The sequence below is a fragment of the Centruroides sculpturatus genome, unplaced genomic scaffold (assembly GCF_000671375.1).
Source record: "Centruroides sculpturatus isolate CEXI.00-Female unplaced genomic scaffold, Cexi_2.0 scaffold26, whole genome shotgun sequence".
Classification (NCBI taxonomy): domain Eukaryota; kingdom Metazoa; phylum Arthropoda; class Arachnida; order Scorpiones; family Buthidae; genus Centruroides; species Centruroides sculpturatus.
The window spans coordinates 479,605-500,254 of NW_019384653.1; the positions used below are offsets into that span (position 1 = coordinate 479,605).

At 31.1% G+C, this 20,650-nt stretch overlaps 1 protein-coding gene across 1 annotated transcript in view; it reads left to right on the top strand.

Annotated features, from left to right (window-relative positions):
• Positions 1–2,416: 2,416 nt before the first annotated feature.
• LOC111626371 (polyribonucleotide nucleotidyltransferase 1, mitochondrial-like) overlaps positions 2,417–20,650 on the top strand; it is a 73,393-nt gene continuing 55,159 nt past the window's right edge. The window contains exons 1-4 of the mRNA XM_023369717.1: positions 2,417–2,630; positions 8,904–9,042; positions 12,835–12,940; positions 19,322–19,371. Coding sequence (XP_023225485.1) covers positions 2,443–2,630; positions 8,904–9,042; positions 12,835–12,940; positions 19,322–19,371 — 483 coding nt within the window. The 5' untranslated portion in view covers positions 2,417–2,442. The remainder of the gene's footprint in view (positions 2,631–8,903; positions 9,043–12,834; positions 12,941–19,321; positions 19,372–20,650) is intronic.

Sequence of the window (20,650 nt, forward strand, 5' to 3'; positions counted from 1 at the left end):
AAAAATGCCCTCCAAATTTTCCAGAAAGGAATGATAATCTCAATGAAATCGCTAATTGATCTTTTTCAAGATATGAAATCGACTTTTGATATAAAATACATCTGCACTTAAATCAAGATTGTCTGGAAAACTTTTTTTTTCAAATTAGAAGCCGGGGTCCTAATGAACATCCAAGCCCATTAAATGCTATATATAGGATTAGATTGATTATTTTAGGTAAGAATCCTGGTATTTTAGAGTCAAAAGTAAATACTACAGATCGAAGACAAGAGGAATATATTATACCCAAAGTTTTAGAGAAAGCACATGTAGAAGTATCAAGTGAAAATACAGACCAATATACTGAATGTAAAACTACTTTTTCTTCAAATAAATCTTCAGGAAACTCTACATGCAATCTAGACTTTAACACAATCTCTGAAGAAACTTCCTACGATGCTCTCGAGTATATAGCAGGATATTTTGCCTATAAATATAAAGAAAAATACCCAAACTTAATTAATTCCACTAACAAAATTAAAAATCATTACAACTATAGCATTCCGTCATGGGTGCAACATTTATCTTATGGAGGGCTTATTAAACCTACTGATGAATGGCTAGCAAAAATTATAGAATGGAATAAATATTTCGAAATATATCACGATGAATCGTATAAAAAAGGCCCCGGAGTTGTACAGAATTAGTCAGTGGAAACAGTTTTACCTTTTACTTTAATAAAAGATTTTTGTAAATTAAGAACTATAATAAGAATTAATTATAGAAATCTTAAACAAGAAAACTATAAAATATTGAAAAGAATGCCTTCTGAAAATGGTGATTGTCGAAAAAAAATTAAAAAGTTAAGTAAGATAATCACATAATAAAAAATATAGCTCATTAATTTGTTAAATAAATATTAGACAAAAGACTTGTAAATTTATTGACGTACAGTACACTTATTAAATCCGAAAATTCTACAGTAGTTTACATTTAGTAGTAATTTAATAATTAATTAAGAAATGATTTAATATTTTATCGTATTTTGTTATTTGAAAGGTCTGTCATGTTGAAGTAGAGGAATTGCTGTGACGTCACATAGATCCAAGGTCATGCTAACAAATATACGGGATCTGGCCATCCTTGTAGTTTAAAGTCCTTGGCATCCACCCAATGTCCTAGGCTTCCACTGGCTAAACCGGGTGAGGTTGGTGCTCTGTAAAGCGCATGCGCGAATCTGGCTTTTTGGATGCTGACGATACAGCGCTTCCACTCCGACACTAATATTCGAATATACAATAGCAATCTTATCTTTTTTTCACGTGTAGTATAGAAATTTGTAATAAGATACATAATGCGGTTATAATAAAATATTGCGCGATTATTTTCATATAATTAAAATTAATATGTATTTATTTTTTAGAAAATACAAGGGAAGCGGCGCATCCACCGCTTCCAATGACGGCACGCCACTGGTACTGTGTTGTCTTCGAGGTCTAAGCCTTTTGTATGCTTGGATTTCCCTCTTTTTTTATTTCTCTTCCACCTCAGTCTAGATCGAATTGTCCTGTTCTTTCTGTCGACCTTCTAGATTTACTGCGTTTTCAAGATATTAGGCGTTTTTAGCGTGATCTCTGTAACGATTTTCAGAGAATTCCCAGCTTTACAAAAATATTTTTCAAACTATCGTTGGATTTCGTATGCGGAGAGATGGCGACTTGGTTTTCTTCTTTTGTTAATCGGAGAGTGGTCCACGACGATCTTAAGAACGAAAGAAGCAGAAGAACGAAATTCCACGTTCTCCAACGATATTTGAATATCGTCGCGTTCTGTGACGTTCGAAATTTAATTTGAAACATAATTTCTATAATTTGAATATTAAAAAGTCATCTTTTTAGAATTTAAAATGTTTGATTCTGTAAAACAAATTCTGTATTTCACACTAAACAAATATTTTATAAAGTTTTAAAAAGTTTATTTTATAAAGATTATAAAGTTCAAATTGAATTTATTAACTTCTTTAAGGGTTAGAAATCTCCGAAACGGAAGAAAATATATTAGTTAAAGTTATATTTAACAAATCATAAAATGAAAATAGCATATAAGTAGTTTTTACAAAATAATTTCGTATATCCTTTTGTAATAATACAATTGAGGTTATAATCAAGTACAGAGCTTATAGTAAAAAATTTTAGTACAACGAAAAATGAAATACAGTATCTAGTCAAAGAGAGTCTTTTAACCGCTCGCTCGTGCGCAAATTGGTTAGTGCTTACCAAAGAATATCTATTAAAAAAAAAAAAAAACATACATACATCTACATTTACAAGTATGATGTTTAGCATTTTTTAACACGTAATAAATAATTACATTATTATTTTTTCAATATGGAATAATTTTATTTTAAGCTGGCAACGTGAAAAAAAACCATTTGGCAACAACACGTGGGTATGCGGTGGTAAAATGGCAATTCCTTCGTGTTGTTTGTCTTATTTCAGAACTCCGATTTTACCGAATAAACGGGTGAATATTACGCACATATGTTCCAGAAAATGTAATTTCTTTCTGTTTAAGCATTTTAGACGATTTAAAAGCGATGTGCCGTTCACAAAAATTTCTCCGGGAGAAGTCAACGTAGAATTTAGTTCGGGGTATGATTATATGTATTTATGTAATTATTTAAATATATACTTTACTTTTTACTTCAATTAATGTGAAATTTAAAGCATTGTGCTCTACACATACAAATATCGTTAGAATAAGTAAACGGGAATTTTAAATTACGTTATAACGATCTTAAACATTGTAAGTCAAGGGCACCGAATACATTGTTTAGAATTTTTTCTAAACGCTAAGAGGATATTTACGCAACTAAAATTAAAACGTTAAGTGATTTTGCCGAGTAAATTGTTTTTTGTGCCGTTACTAGACCGACTGATTTCCTATGTGAAAAAGAACTACCAATGGACGTGAAAAATGGTAAGATGTGAACTCCGAATGAGGGATTTGACGTCGCTCCTAGAGTCGTAGGTGGACCTTCCCTCTGTGGATGGATGGTCTGTGGCTCCAATGGGGTCCTGATGTCTGATCTGGTGGTATACTTAAAAAAAACTGTCATTCACAGAAAAAGAAATAGCGTATTCTTGTATGCTTATATTTTTGGTTAAGCTTGTGATTCTGTAATATTTTTGCTTCCCGGAGCACTGACTGTTTTACCATTCAGGTGTCTTGGGAGTGTTGTCCGATTTCAGTGGACGGATGACCAATGAGAATTAAGTGCCCATTTTGGTGGGAAGGATTTAGACCCATGTCAAATCGGAAATTTTGCTTGGAAGTGTGGTCTGGATGTGCCTTATTACTCTCTATTGTCTCTACTTACATTTGAATGTTCTTGTGATTTTATAGGATAGTGGTGTCCAAACTTTTTCAGTGGTGGGCCAAATTGTGCATAAGCCATGGGTAGATGGGACATATGTGTATATATTATATATAAAAAAAGTAGACCTATTTCTATTATTTGTAAGTGATGTGTTGACAGGATGGTTGAGAAGGGGAGCAGGAACAGGGGTTTCTCCCTGGGCCCAGGGAAAATTTACGGGCTTATCTTTATAAATTAATGTTATTTTTACTAACAAAAAAAATAAGATTTTTAAGACTGCTTTTTATTAATAAAGAAACATTCTATATATTTTATTGTTCAAGAAAAAATGGGCAAAAGAGGCCCACTCTATCATAGGTCCGTTATAAGCTCTCGATGGCCTTGTGTACTAGATTTGGCTTAGGGGTCGTAGTTTCGGCATCATCGGTATGAGCCGCAACACTGACAAATTGACCAGAATTGCAGAAAAAAGAAATAATTCATGTGCAAAAGCAATAGTGTGGGCAGGAACAGATTTTCAGACTGTCTGCCTAAAAAATGAGGTTGTCATTCATTTTTTAGGCAGACAGTCTGAAATGTAAGGAATTTCAAAAAATGAAATATTGTAACATAAGTCAAAACAAGTAAATAATCCTATGTTGAAAGGAGCATAATATACAATATGTGATGCTATGCTCATCTTTTACCTTCAAGGGGCAATACTTTGTCCCATCATATTTTGGTAATTTATTCTACTAATTGTTTAATTAATACAGGTAACCCCCGTATAACATGGAAGTTACATTCCAAAAAATTGCCGTGTTATGTGAATCCGTGTTATATAAAACAAAGAACTAGTGCAAAAAGGGGGGTTAGGTTCCAAAAATTAAAAAACATGCTGTTAAATCCTTATTTAAATCAGATTTTTTATTCATTTTTTCATAGGTAAAATACTTATTATTTAAGTAAATATTTTACCAGAGGATTATTCATCGTATATGATGATCTCAGCATGAGCATCATCAACTGGTAACAGTTTTTGGGTGCGTTCGTTAATAGCAGTCACTCTGCAATGGGAGTGCATTGCTGTTTGTAGGCATTTAGGAACAACAGTGAAAGAAAGATGGCGGTGCCCACACTGTCGATAGTATCATGATTGTAGATGTTTCAGTGCATTTATTAATGTTGTTGGTTTGTTTGTTTAGTGTACTGATAATTAGTGTAATATTTTGGCAATACAACAGTGAAATTGGTTACAAAATGCCCTTGTTGTTAGTTTATGCTACAAAAATACCTTTTTTAGCGCAAGAGTTAATCAGGGGCAGATCCATAAAGGGCTATAGGGGCATAAGCCTGCTTCACTGACACAAAGAAAGTTAAAATTTACAGTAGAACTTCTCAAACTCAAGCATCTGTAATTCAAATACAGTGGTGCCTCATATAACGTATGCCTTGAATAACGGACACTGCGAACAACGGACTTTCTGTTTAGCCATTAAGTGACTCGAGCAACAGACTGGCTGCGAACAACGAACTTTCCATTCGGCAGTTACGTGAAGCGAACAAGTGCGAATGATGTTTCCACTCTTTTGCTGTTGCCAATGACAATCTGCTATTTTTATAATATATTATTGGGTTGTTCGGAAAGTAATTTCGTTTTTTTACCACTAGACGGATTAGTCATATTTTTCCCGCCATTTTCATTCTAAACTGTATTATCCTTATATATTTTGACAGCTAGCATTTTAAGGCTTATTTGTAAAAAAATTTTGTTTGATTTTGTACAATTGTTTATTTTTTTGTGTCCCATCAAATATGGAAGATCGAAAGCAGCATTTTCGGCATATTTTGCTCTTTTATTACTGAAAAGGTAAGAATGCTGTTCAAGCAAGAAAAAAATTACGTGACGTGTATGGAGAAGATGTGTTGACAGAATGACAGTGCCAAAACTGGTTTACAAAATTTCGTTCTGGCAATTTCTGTATTGAAGATGCACCACATTCTGGATGGCCAGTTGAAGCCAATGAAAACAAAATAAAGGCACTGATTGAAGCAAACTGCCGAATAACAACACGTGAAATCACTAAGTGATTAAATTTGTCAAAGTAAACTGTTTATGATTACTTGAAACAAATTGGTTTCGTTTCAAAGCTCGATATATGGGTTCCACATGTTCTTAGAGAGATGCTCTCTTTGGTGGGATTTTAAGGAAATTTTGTTTTTGGAGCTTTTACCAGACAATTTAACAATTGATTTAAAAGTGTACTGCCATCGAGTAAACAAATTGAGTAATATCATCAAACAGAAAAGGCCAGAATTGATCAACAAAACAGATGTAATGTTTTACCATGATAATGTCAAATTTCACGCAACTTTGGTAACTCGTCAGAAACTGTTATAACTTAGATGAGATGTGCTATCACACCAACCATATTTGCCAGATCGAGCACACTCAGATTATTACTTGTTCTGGTCTATACAAATTTTTTTTAACTGTAGACATTTACTTGAAATGACAATGTCAAAAATCACTTGGATCAGTTTTTTGTAAGCAACGATCAAAACTTTTATGAATGTGAAATCATGCTACTACCAGAAATGATGACAACAGGTATTTGACCAAAATGGTTGATATATAATTCAATAAAATATTTATTTATTATAAAAATATTGNTCATTTCTGACAGGTGTTGAAGAAGAGGGAGAAACAGACCACCTTGTACATGTTTTTCAAGAAGCCAGCTGCCAAAAAACAGAGGATGGAACAAGAGGAGTTGACCCTGCAAGCTCCGGTAGCCTCTCCTGAATCTGACTCCGATTAAAAAACAATAAAAAGAGACCTGCTGCAATGTGTAAAATGTCTGTATCTGTATGAATGTGTGAAAAAAGTGTTTCTCCACCTCCTCCTCACAACATCTGACTACCCAGCATAATTGGTGACTGCTCCATTTTCATTTTTTTTATGGTACAATACAGTTATTTCATGCTGCAGAATGAATAATATGTTTTAACATGTATTTCTATGGAAAAATGCATTTCGTATAACGGACTTTTCACTTAATGGACTTGCACCTGGAATGGATTAAGTACATTATACGAGGCACCACTATGTTTCATTAACTTGAAGAAAACAAAGCACTTGGTAGGTCTCAATGGAATAGCATAGGGATTTAACATCTCTAACTTGAATTTCTTTCTTGAATTTTCTCTAAAACAAAATTTTCGTGGCTTCTGATGCTGATTTATGTTACTTCCCTGACTTAAGTTTTAATGTTTATTCTATCCAAAATGATGCTAATTATTGGATTTTTATGAAATTTTCAGTCAGTTAGTTGTATCTACTCTCCAATATCAATTTTTAAACAATGTTCCAATCCATGTACATCTTGTTGAAATAAAGCGAGAGGACCTCTTGCTTCATCTCAGTAAAATGTACCTGTTAAACTGTAAAACTGTTTGATTCCATTAGTTACATGAAACAGTTTGCTGAAAGGCATTACACGGGCTGTTTAAAACAAAAAAAAAAATTATCAAAGAGTCTTTATATAATGCAAGCAAGGTAAAAGTACAAATCTATTCAGAATTGGCTTTTTTACTCTATTGTTCTCTAACTCAAATTGTCTGTAACTTGAAGTTTTTTCCTACCCTTGTAGCTTCAAATTAGAGAAGTTTCACTGTATTTGTTTGACCTACAAAATATTGTTTTTGAAGGCATTAACGACAGCAAATATTGAGTAAGTATTATTGCCTTACTGTCTTTTAATTTCTTAATATATATTTTTTGTAAATATATAATTAATGTCCAAGTTGACAAAAAATATATATTAAGACAGCAAATGTTGTTTATTTGATCATCTGCAATAAAATTGCCTTTCACATAATAGGATACTGTTTTCCTTTCCCTATTAAAACAAATCAGTATGAAAAATGTACACCATGAAAATGAAACTTAAGACAAAACTCCATCTTTTAATGTCACAAGAAAAAATTGATTATACAAAAACATTTTTCTTATAAATCATTTATTTATTTAATAAAGAATATGGGTTTATTTATTTAATGCACATATTGTATTTTATGTAATACAGTCGACCCCTCTATAACACAGTAGATACATTCTGTTCTTTATGGAATTGATGTTCTAAGAGTCCTTGAATACATGAGCCAATCACAGCCCGGCACATATGCAGTTTACAGACTACAGCTGTTTGAAAGGTTTTCTTCCATAAAATTAATTGATTCTAGACTAATTCGACTAAACATTTCCAAAACACATATAATTTTTTGGGAATAATCCATATAAACTATGCTGTAAAAAAAAATTGTAAGATTACTTACCGTGTTTGCACCGTTCGGCGATGCCATTGCTTAAGCTTGTTTTTGTCGTGGAGCTTATCATCGAATGGCGCTCACGTGCTTCCTGATAAATTATTTTTTTTTGCAAAAAATTTGCTGAACTTTGGAGACATCATTAATATAAATATAATTTTTATGGATGTTAAATAATAAATGATTTTTAGTAGGTCCGCTGCTCGTTTAAACTCAACAATTTGTACAATATCCACTATTGGTCAAGATTCGACCAATCCTGTTGCGACACGAGTCAGCGATGATGTTTTACCGAATTATACGAGTCGTTTTGGCATGTTTGTACGAATACAGTCGCAATTTTTTTGCTGTGATATAGGAATCTGAACTATAGGAACCCGTGTTATAGGGGGTCAACTGTAATTTATTTTTAATAAGAAGCTAAAATTAGCAATATTTGTTGGATGTAATCAGTCACTTTTATAACCACTTAAAAGGGATTTTTGGACAAATAAGCCAAAATGTTGTGTCCTTTGAATCGAATGCTCACCAGAGTTCAAGAATTACTCAGAAATGATTAATTCTCAGATATTTTATTTATTTGCATTTTAAATTGGAATTCTTGCCAATCCCTCTTCAGTAATAGGTACAATCTGCGACAGAGCCCACACCAATAATTTGGACTCACCGATATCAATCACAGGGATTACTGTGATTGACGTCGATGAGTCCGGAAGTACTGTACATGTGGACTTCCAGAACACCAGATTAATTAGGCAGGCCTTTTAAACAGACTATATCCATAGCCTGAAGGCTTGGGAAATTTATAAAGCCAACTTGAAAGACAACTGTATTAACTTTAAAGACTGCACATGCATGGAAGTACCTGTACGAGAAATTGAACGAAGTCAATCAACTGCATGAATTTGATATATTCAAAGTTTAAAGTCGAGCATCATCGTTCTAATGTTCCAATTTTTGGAAGTCAGTTTTGTTAAACACCTGAGGCAGGCCTTTGTGAAAGCGAAAACATTCGGAAATTACGTTAAAGTTCAATTACTGGTTAAAAAGGTTTTGTGTGTGATAGTTTATTGTTCCTAATAATAATTGCAATTTATCTTTATATATTATTACAACTACAGTATTTAGGGTAAACTATAATTTAAAAAATATTTGCTATTAGTATATGATATCCATTATATATTTTCAAAAATATAACAAAATATAAGATAAAAGTTGTGTTTTATTGTTTAAGTAGAATTCCGCTAAGAATTAGTACAGGAAAACTTGCTCGATTCAGTGATGGTTGTGCCGTAGCTCAAGTTGGTGACACTTCAGTTATGGTGACAGCTGTGAGTAAAATTAAATCTACAACAGCATCATTCTTACCGTTAACAGTAAGTTTTATATGTTGAATTCTTATTTAAAACTTTTGAAAAATTTTGTTTTTATAATTACTAATATAATCTAAAAAGTCATTTTAAAAAATTAAATTTTGACTAATTAATTATAAAAATAAATATTTGCTGAACATGTTAGGTAATTATTGTCGCAACTATAAATAAAAAGTAAACTGTTTTTAAGTATACATTACATTCATATTGCAGAATATGAAAAGAAATATTATTAAACCATCTTTACATAATAAACTCATCAGATAGTAAAATGTGATGGCATGATGATTCAAGTGTAGGTAAATTAGGTTGATTGATTGAATTTTTTTTGGCACAAGAGCCATACAGGATCTTGTGCCATGTTAATTGTAAACTTGTAAGAGTATGTTATTGTGAAATGACACAGAACAATTTAAGTTGTTGGTGATGCTATTTTTAACAAAGAACAAGAGAAGTGAATGTTATTATTCTTTGCAAAAACATTTTTTTGAACATTAAATTAATAAAAAGAATCAAGGGCATAATAATAATAACAATAACAACTCTCTCGTGGTCACCACCTGATCATGGTGGGAGAGCCTAGTAATTTTACTGATTCATAGGGCAATGCAAGCTGGAGCATAAGCTCCTGGTAGGGACACCCATGCCAGTAAGGTCTATGGGGAGAAATGAAGCTAAGAGTGACCACACCCACATTCTGTGGAGATAATTATCATGGTAGTAACCAGATCTAAGTATGATACCGGCTCGGATGTCGCCCGGGTTAACAAGGTCCGTGTTTGTGGGTTAGGCAGAGGCTCACGTTTAAAAAGTAGGCCAGAGTCGCCTTTGGTTACTGGTGGTGAAAGCAGCACTGGTCAAGCATGGCTACTGCAATTCCCTCAACAGATGCGAGGAACCAACCTAGCCTTGGTGTTTCTCTGTGGCAATGCATCCACAACCACAAAGGCTGGAAAACCATGCCAATGGATGAAATGGACAACAGAAATGAACAAGTTTATTATCAGTACTTACTACGCCATCACAAAACTCGAAACAAACATGACAGCTTATAGACAACAACTATACCATAGATTCACACAACAATATCCTCACCTCACTGTCACGAACAAAGGGTTGTTGATAAAAAAAAAGCAGTTATACACAAAACCTTATCCCACAAACAACACTTGAACTTATCAAACAACAGGTTGCTGATCAAATACATCAACAAACAGAAATATTTAACTTTAATGAGGATCACATAACCTGTCAGGATAATCCAGCAAAAAGCACTGATTATAGCATAAGTACAACAACTACCACTAATCATACTACAAACACTTCCTCATCCACCACTGACAACATAGACATAGATTTAGTTAATACGCTATCACTTTTATTATAGGAAACTCTCACTAAATATACAGGTACAGATCCCACACAAATACCAAAACTCAATGTGTCTAAGGTAATAGGAAAAACACTAAATTATGTAAACAATCACTTACTACCACACTCCATTTAATTTCTACACTCTCAGACATTCATACATTAGTTTATGCTGGGACAGTCACAGTAGTGACACACTATGGACTGAAAATACAATCACAGACAGATACACACAAAACACAATTCTATCACAAGTCTGCCTGGCAAAAGAATAGAAACACAAATAAATGACATTAGACAGCAATTAGGCAGGCTGACACAATACACTAAAAACAACATAACACTCAAAGAAACAACTCAAAAACATTTTGAAGAAAATCACAACACACACATTACAGAATAAATTTATATGCTAAAACAAAAACTTGCAGCTAAAGCACATAGACTCAAATGATAAAAAAACATGTAGTGCTCCAAGTCCCATAACCATAGGTGAGAATAGGTACAAAGATGCTATCATAAATTACTCCAATTGCCTTACCACCAAGTCCCCAAATAGATCTTGCTACCTTAGCAAAAGCATGCATAATGTGTTCAGTATGCTTGGTAATGTACTGGATATGACTGTTCCAAGATAACGTATGACCAAGAATTATACCTAGATATTTAAGTTCTCTCACATTGTCTACGTGCTTCCCGTCCATGCGAAGAGTCAGAACACGTGCATACAGGTTTCTATGTCTCGGTTTATTGAAAACGATTGCCTTAGTTTTGTTGGCATTAAAACAAAGTTTATTGAGCACTCCCCATTCATGAATTATATTCAAGGCTCAATTATCCTTAATTTTCAACTGTTTTCAAGACTTCCCTCCGAAGAGAACAAAAGCATCATTCGCATAGGCAACTACGGCATCTTGACCAAATAGTTGACAAAGAAATCAATCAAAAAGCATAACCCAAAGTAAAGGTCTATACACTGAGCCTTGAGGACACCCTCTCATAACATTATGATGGAAGGAAAGGTGTCCAACAGAAAACGTTGCCATCCTGTTATTAATATAATCATTGAAAAGCTTACACTCTGAGAACTTGGACATAGCTGAATACATTCATAACATAGACACCACCAAGCAGTCATGAGTCCAAAAGAACTTCATGGCAGGCATGCCTATGACATAGCTCAGGACTATTTTGACAAAACTGCATCAAACTACTGGCTGACTAGGGCTGCCTGTTTGGAGAGACAGGAGTTTATGGTTACCATTCAAGATCACGTCATAAACACTAAAAACTATAGAAAACATATCTTGAAGGATAAATCACTAACAAATGACTCTTGAAGAAAATGCCACATTCTATTAGAAACAATACAACATTTAACTTTTTGTTGCAAGCTCTTAGCAGAAACAGACTATTTACATAGGCATAATCAAGTAACAAATATAATACATGAAGAGCTTGTACAACAAACAGATTATTAAACAGATTGTTAAATACCATACTACAAATGTACTCCACAGACAGTGTTAGAAAATGACACACAAAATATACTATGACAGAGCCATAATCACAGATAAAACAATTCATCACAATAGACCTGACATCACTCTCATTGACAAATGCAGTAAGATCACTTATATAATAGACATCTCTGTTCCAAAAACTCATAACACAAAAATGCCCAAATAAAAAAAATGAACAAGTACACTCCATTTGCTCAAGAAATAAGAGGATGTGGAGGATGGATAAGGTATTTATTGTATCTGTTGTCCTCTCTTCTGTTGGTGTTATACCACATACACTACACAAAAATCTAGAAACATTAAACCTTAATAAAAACATACACTTGGCACTACAGAAAGCTGCAATATTGAACACATGTCACATTGTTAAAGTTTCTAGATGTTGATGCACATACCAATAACAGCTTAATGTTACAATTGTTTGGGTAGCTATACTTTGATTTCAGTCTGGCATAGCACTTGGCACTAGTATCAGCTGACTATGACATTTACAACATAATAATAATAATATGTAATATATATATGAAAGTAACTCGCCCCATNAAACATACACTTGGCACTACAGAAAGCTGCAATATTGAACACATGTCACATTGTTAAAGTTTCTAGATGTTGATGCACATACCAATAACAGCTTAATGTTACAATTGTTTGGGTAGCTATACTTTGATTTCAGTCTGGCATAGCACTTGGCACTAGTATCAGCTGACTATGACATTTACAACATAATAATAATAATATGTAATATATATATTAGGAATAATATATATAATATTATTATTATTATTATTACATATAAAAAATTTGATTAATGGGTTATTCCTGCATAATTTATGTAGAGTAATTAGATTTTTGTTATCATAAAAGATATAATTAATAATAACTTTGAAATGTTATTTAGGTAGATTATCGACAGAAGACAGCAGCTGCTGGAAGAATTCCAACAAATTTTTTAAGACGAGAATTAGGACCAACTGAAAAAGAAATTTTAACTAGTAGAGCTATTGGTATGATGATGTTTTTTTAAAATTTTGCATTAGAACAATTACTTTGAATTTATAAAAAATATATATACATGTATTTAAATATTTTAAAATTGCAAATTATATTTCAGAAATTAACTTTACAATATTTTAACCCTTTTTTAATTAAAAGACAAAGAATTAAAATAAAAAAAAGATACAATATTCAGATAAAATGATTTACAGTGGGTGATCGGTTAATGAACATAATCCGTTCCAAGACTTTGTTTGTTATCTGAATTGTTTATTAACCAATTATTGATTTACCATAGGTTTTTATGGGAATTTGATTAATTTGTGCCGGAGACTCCAACAAATAAAAAATAAATACGTTTTTAATACGTTTATTTATATGTAATAGTAAAAATACATATATATGCAGTCTTGTATTTTTATTAGTCATGTTTTTTTCGTTTGTGGGGGTTAAAGAATCTGTCCAATGTCGATTGCTTTTCTCTTTTCTTCAGGATTTTTCAGTAATTAATAGTATTGTAATTGTAGAGATCCCCAATCCCATTAACCTTATTCTTGTTTGGATGCCACTTTGATGATTGTTGTTCTGACATCCTCCCACTTCTTCAAAAGATCTTTAGTAGCAGATGTTGACATTGGTCCTCTTTCATCTTCCTCTTTTTCAAAAGAAAACACATCTTGTTGAGTTTCTTGGTATTCTTCATTTGAGAGTTCTTTTGTTGTCAGATCAGTTTCAAGTTCCATTATGAGCTCTAAAATGCTCTTTATTTCTCAGATGTGATTTTCATTACTCCATTAAAAGCTTGAGACTTCTTGATATATCTTTCATAGCTAAGATTGTGCCTACTGCCTAGCAACATCAGACATCTTGTGCCCACTTTCGACCTTGGCTATTATCTCTTACTTGGTTTCTACAGTGAGCACAGTTCTTGACACTCTTTTTAGGCTCCATAATATTATCAGTTTCTTTTTTAAATAAAAAGTTCAGAAAAGCACTTACAAAAATTCAGAGAACAGAAATCAACTAACCCACAAAAATTATTTAAATTCAAGGCCCAGATGAAATTTGAAATTTGGTATTAATTAAAATGTTAATGAATATCTGATGGGACAATTTAATTTTCACCTTTCATAAATAAACCCTGACGCAAAACTTAACAAGTGCCTGTCCGACAGTCTCGTGAAGACTATAAAAAAATTATTTGTCAGAAAGGTAAACAAAAAGCTGGAATTACAAGAAAGAGTTTCAAAATTCAGAGGAATACTATCCGATCGGTATTGGGTTGAGCGTTGATGTTGATGTCTCCCACACTCCAAAAGATTTAAAATTGTTATCTGAAGATAAGGGAAAATCAATTGGTATTTGTTATTTTCTGTCACTGCTTTTTATGTTAGTTCAGTAAAGTGTTCGATGTCCGATCATAAAAATCTTTCGCAAAAGTGTTCATTGTCTAATCATAAAGATCTTTCGTGAAAGTGTTTGCTATCCAAACTGTTCGTTAACTGATCACCCACTGTATTTCATTTTACATCTTTTTCAGTGTGTATGTGTATATAATACAGTAGAGCGTCGTTTATCCGAAACGTCTGTTATCCAAAAGCATTCCAGTCGGCAAATTTAAATTTTCGCTAGTGCTGTGGCGCTGCAATGTTCGGCTATTTCTCGGGCTACTCAAATATTTTATGTTTTTGATACTAAATTAACATCTGAAGTATAATTTTTTATTGTTTTTACATTTTTCAGTAAATTTATTTTGTTTGTACAAAATAAAAAAAATTTTTTAACTATACAATAGTCTTCGTTAGGCTTAACATTGACGAAAATTCAACGCGAAGCGACACGCAACGGAGAGAAATTTCAACATGGGATAAATTAATATATTTTTTCGTACATGATTCGTTATCCGAACCACCCCAGTCCCCAATTGATTCGGATAAACGACGCTCTACTGTATACTGTATAGTGTAAAAAAAAATAAGACACAACAGATAATACAATAAATTATGATTAATCCATAATTTATTTTAAGAGTTTGTTTATGGTTTTGAACAATTATCTATTAATTTTAACATTTTATTAAGAATTATAACAATATTTATTAAGTTAAATAAAATTTCATTAACATACATTAAGATTACAGTTTACCATATTTCCTGCCATATAAGATAATATTTATAATATAGCAATGACATTTCTCTGAAAACTGCACTTGTAATAAACCACAGTACCACTACTCAGATCTTTTAACAAGCTGAACAGATGTAATTCTTAAATGTTTTCGATTGTCTTAAATGACTAGTAGCACTGTGGTTTATCAATGATGATTTAATAGAAAAAAATAACATTTTTGAGAAAACTGAAATATGAAGTCCTTATGCAGAGTCCACAAAAATGACTATTGTTGAAATAAGAATTTTAACCATTTTTGCAAAAATCTCTTAATATAAAGCAACGATTTCTTAATTTGCTTGAGTGTTACATTCCAAAATGTCTTGTGCCATTTAAATTCATGCATAATGTAAATAACAATTACCAGAAAGTGTAATAATAGACCTATGAGACTAGCTCTTGCATTCTAGCTAAGTTATTTCTACTGAAACATACCATTACGAAGTAAATAAAAATAAACACAAAAGTAATAAAAACTTATTCAATTCTAATCTTTAACCAATTGAAAATCTTCAGTAAATCAAAACAAGATGATGTGATAACATTCTGCCTCTTATGACGTTTTCCATAAATATGGTTGCCATACTTTATTTTAAATTTACATAATTTAAATTCATGTAAATTAAAAACTCACTATATGTTGGAAAAAATTAAAATTTTTAATGCAACTTATTTGAGTGCTTTGTAATCTTGAGAAGTTCAGGTGCAAATTTTTTTAAAGAAAGGGCTAAAGCTAAAAAAATGCTCATGAAAATGTATAAAAGTAAAACTATCATTTTATTGCACATAAAAGTATATTTAGAACATGTAAAACTTGAGAAAAATGGTAGAAAATTCAAATCAGTTAGTAACTTTTAGAATCTGATCCATAAGTTCCATAGTTTGCAACAGAAAAGCAAACACACTGTCATTCTACATTCTTTGTGGTCAATCACAGATGCCATGAAGAAAGTAAATTTTTGAACTGAAAAAAACAATCTCTCAAAATGAAGAGTTGAGAGGAGCATACTTGGTTTTCACTGAAACCTTCATATTTTGTTACTGAAGAAACTCAGGAATTATATTTTGAATATCTGAATTTTTGGTCAGGGAGTATCCTAGTTCTTCTAAAGTAAATCCATCTAACTGATTTTTGGCATGCTTAAAAATCTCTCACTACTTTTCTCTAGACAGATTGCTTACTTGAAGCTTAGAAACTGAACAGCACAAGAACTTGTATGAATGAATAGTGTAGATTTTCTTTAACATGGCTTCTTGTTTCAACAGACTCTTGAGTTTAATTGTGGCTGCTGAAGACTTTGTCTAGTTTATCAATGAATGCCCACAAGGATGAGAAATTTTTGGCATAAAAACAATCCAGTTGAATTCACATGACTCACCTGGTTATTACAGGGTGTTTTGGGAGTGGTAAGCCAGTTATTTCTTTATATAGATGTACTGTACATTTACAGGACATTTAATCAAAACCATTTTCATTTCCAAAACGAAATTGTTAGTATAAGAAAATTATGTTTTAATTGCTTCACATATCCTGTAAGGCAATGAGCAAGACAAGTGACATGTCTCAGATTTGGATACATTTGCAAGGTTACAGCCAATGTTTTCAACACAAAAATGTGTACCTTGGACGTTCAGCGCCACCTTTCTGTAAGCCTAGAAGTTTGATAATGGCATTTGGAACGTGAATGGAATTATGCTCAACATTCCAAATGCCATTGTCAAACTTCTAGGCTTACAAGAAGGCAGTGCTTCATGTTCGAGGTACATGTTTTCACATTGAAAATTGGCCGCAACCTCGCTATTATATTCAGTGTGAACTTAGCATGTTTGGTGCCTGGTCTGCTACAAGTAACTGAACATTTTCATACAGAATGGCATTGTGCCACAATTTCACACAAGCATCATTGAAGACCTGCATAACAGTTGTGGAATTTCTTTTGTAATTCATAAACTCTTAACAGCATGGATTATACTAGTTGTTCTGTTAATGGATTGATGAGAATGTTTAACATCTGTCATTTGATGACTTTATTCTCTATGTTCAAATCAAAACAAAATGAAAATGACACAATGGCCATTTTGTGACATTATTGTCATGTTTATTCTAACAAATTTTAAGATAAATCTGGCTTAAATTATTAATTGATTATTTTCACAGCAATGAATATAAAAATTAATGGTGTGTTAGATTCATCATTTAGCATCAAATAACAAATGAGATAAAAACATAATGTGCTTCATACTTATGGATATTGACCATATATATATCATATTTTTATTTATTTTCTTTATATAGTAATTTATAATCATGTGTACTTCATACTGGTTGGTCTAAAAACATAGTATCAAAATTATGGCATTTGGCTTTTTGATTGGTGTTGGTGGACTTCCCATCATTAAAATTTTCAAAAAATATTCCTCAAAAAAAAAAAAATCACTAAGTTCTAAACAGATATGACAAATTTTTTGAAGCAAATTTTTGGAAATTTTGAAATATTTATTTTATATGGCCGAAAATGTAGAATTTCTTTAAATTTACTTCAATATGCATTATTTATTCTTTTTTATTTGTAACATAGATAGAAAATAATGATATTAATAATAGTTAATTTTTCAATGATATTTTTAAGATTGATATTGAAATATGAAGTTGAAAGTAATATTTTAAAGGAGAGACTATAACTCCAGCAAACAGATTTAATAATTAAACTTTAACAAATTTTTTTGTATTGAAGTGTGTAGAAAATACTGTCTTTATATTCCTGGGGGGGGAACAAAGTTATAAAAGCTAGAATTAGGATGATGATGATATGACTTTAATATAGATCAGTGTTTCCCAAACTTTTTAGATTAGCAAGACACTTTGAATTTAATAAGATTCCTGCAATACACCATAATTTTTTAAATAAAAATGTTTATAATTTGAAATGTGTTATGGTTCATTTTTAAAAATTTTGATAATACAGAAGTTAAACTTACTGAGACAAAAAAACAATTTTAGAAATATGAAAATAAAAAGAGTATTTGAATTAATGTGTAAAGAGCTAGTAACTGTTTTTAACTGGTAAGCTGTAATAGAGTTAGTATGCTGGCATATACATAGACATGCACAACTTTTGTGGGGATTATGCTGGTGCTGTAAATTTTGTAACAGTTGGCATTTTAGTGAATAACTTCTTCTCCCTTTAGTTGGCTGGCAGTAAAAAGATAAAAGATAAATGAAATTTAAAAAGGAGATTATTTCAAAATTCTAAAAGATACTGAATATATTCGTGACACATATGAGGCACTCTTGCAGCTCATGGGTTGGGAAACATTGGTATTGTAACAATTGTACTAAGATTTTTGGACGTATTTTGAATGCATTCTTATATATACAATATAAAAATTCAGTTTAAAAAATTTATAGGAATTTAGAGTTAATAAGTATTCAGAATATTTTCTTTTGAAATTTTTGATTTAAAATGCTTATTAAATTTTTTTCTTAAAAAATAATTACATTATGTTCATAAGGAATACAGATACTTCCCTACTTATGAACAGGTTAGGTTCTCGAGGTTTTGTTGTAAATTGAAAACTAATTTAGAAAATACAGTTGTACACAGAATAACCATTTATTAGAGTTTGATCCTTCAATGTACTTAATATAATATGTTACGCTTGTTTACCCACTTGCTACTGCTTAGTAGCAGGTGCTTCAAATGCACTTATTTTTACCTAACACACTTAATGTTATAATGTTCAGTTTAGTTTTTAATTGATAGTGATAATTGATTCAGTTGATAATTGAGTGACAGTTCTTGCATTTATTTCCACTGCTAGATGTACTATTTCATTTTGGATGCATTTTTTGAAGCACTAATTGTAAAAGTTTATAAAAACTGCAAATAATAGCAAAAAATGCCATTACGCTAACTTTAATGACCACTAGTGGCAACAAAACCTCAGAATTCTTGCAGAAATGAAAAATGATGATATGCAATAGAAATAAGTCCACATTAATTATTTATTAAAAATTTATTATTTTTTACTGACCAAAGACTGACTTCAATACCATCCTCTGAGTGGCAAGAGAACTTTAGAATCCATGTGAAATTTAAATTTTAGACATAGTTAAATTGTTCATAAGAAAGTTTGTAGGTTGAATGTTCATAAGTAGGGAAGCTCCCGTATTTTATTGTTGTTCATTTTAAATTTAAAAATCAATTACATAAATTTTGCAGATAGATCCATCAGGCCATTATTTCCAGAAGGTTACTTTTATGAAACACAGGTATCAATTTTATGTATATTTTTAAAATTTTGATTAAAATAACATTAAATATTGAATTTTTGGAGCATGCATGCATACATGCATACATACATACATATATTTAAAAATGTGATAANCCCATAAATTACAAGGATGTTGAAACCATCTCACATGAATATGAAAAATTTATTATCAGTGAAAAAATTGCATTTCATGTAATGATTTATAAAGTAACTTTTATCTATCTATTGCAAAAAATAAAATTTATCATTGATCACTTGTTGTCGGCTAATCATTGATTTATGCAATGTGATTGTTGAATTAAATTAATAATTTTTGAAGTTTTTGTTTCAAATAATGATTAAATTTATATTATTATTTAAGACATTTTAGTTTATTCTATAATCAATAAAGAACATTGTAAAAATAACATTAATATGTAATACTGTTATGATGTATACTGACAAAAATTCTTAGATTGTGAGGATTTTATAGCTCAATTTTTATTGAAATGAAATTAGACAAAATACCTGATGATAAAATATCAATTATTATTCAGAAATAGTATGAAAAAATTATCTGATCTACATTCAAATGTAGAAAGAATATATCTAGTTTGAAAGAGTAAGGACCAATGTCATGGGCATCTGCCTTTGATATTGTTCTTTATTCTTCCAAGCCTTACTAAGGATATACGAGGTCTTGCTAAGTTAAAATAATAAAATATCAACCTTATTAGATAAAAATGCTATAAAACATAGGCTATTAAAAAACACAACATAATAACTTACATTGAAAGTAGACTGATGTTACCTAAAATTTCAGGATACCATAAGGATATCGTAAGAATGCAAGTATCAGATTCAGACAATCAATGAAGCCAGTCAGATGCTGGAGTAATTTTCATAGAAGAAAAATTATTTGTATGAAATTTTAGCATTTTAAATTTATGTATTTTGTATTGATTCAAATGAATTTATTTTGAAAAAGTTTTAGATAATGTAAAGTTTTGAGAAATCTCAAAATGATTAAGTTTGATAGCTTGAAAGAAAATAGTATTGAAAATTAAGTCATTTTAATTTTGATATATTTATTGAATGAATTATTTCTTTACTCATAGCAATACTAATATCAATTTTATAAGAATAATAAAACATGCAATAATAAATCATTGACCCGTAATAAAATGAAATGCTTTTAGAAAGATAAAAAAATAATCTTTTAATCAAATTTTTTTCAATGAAAGATGTTACAAATGACTAAGCAATTACATTAAAAACTGTGTCAGCTTTCTTTAACA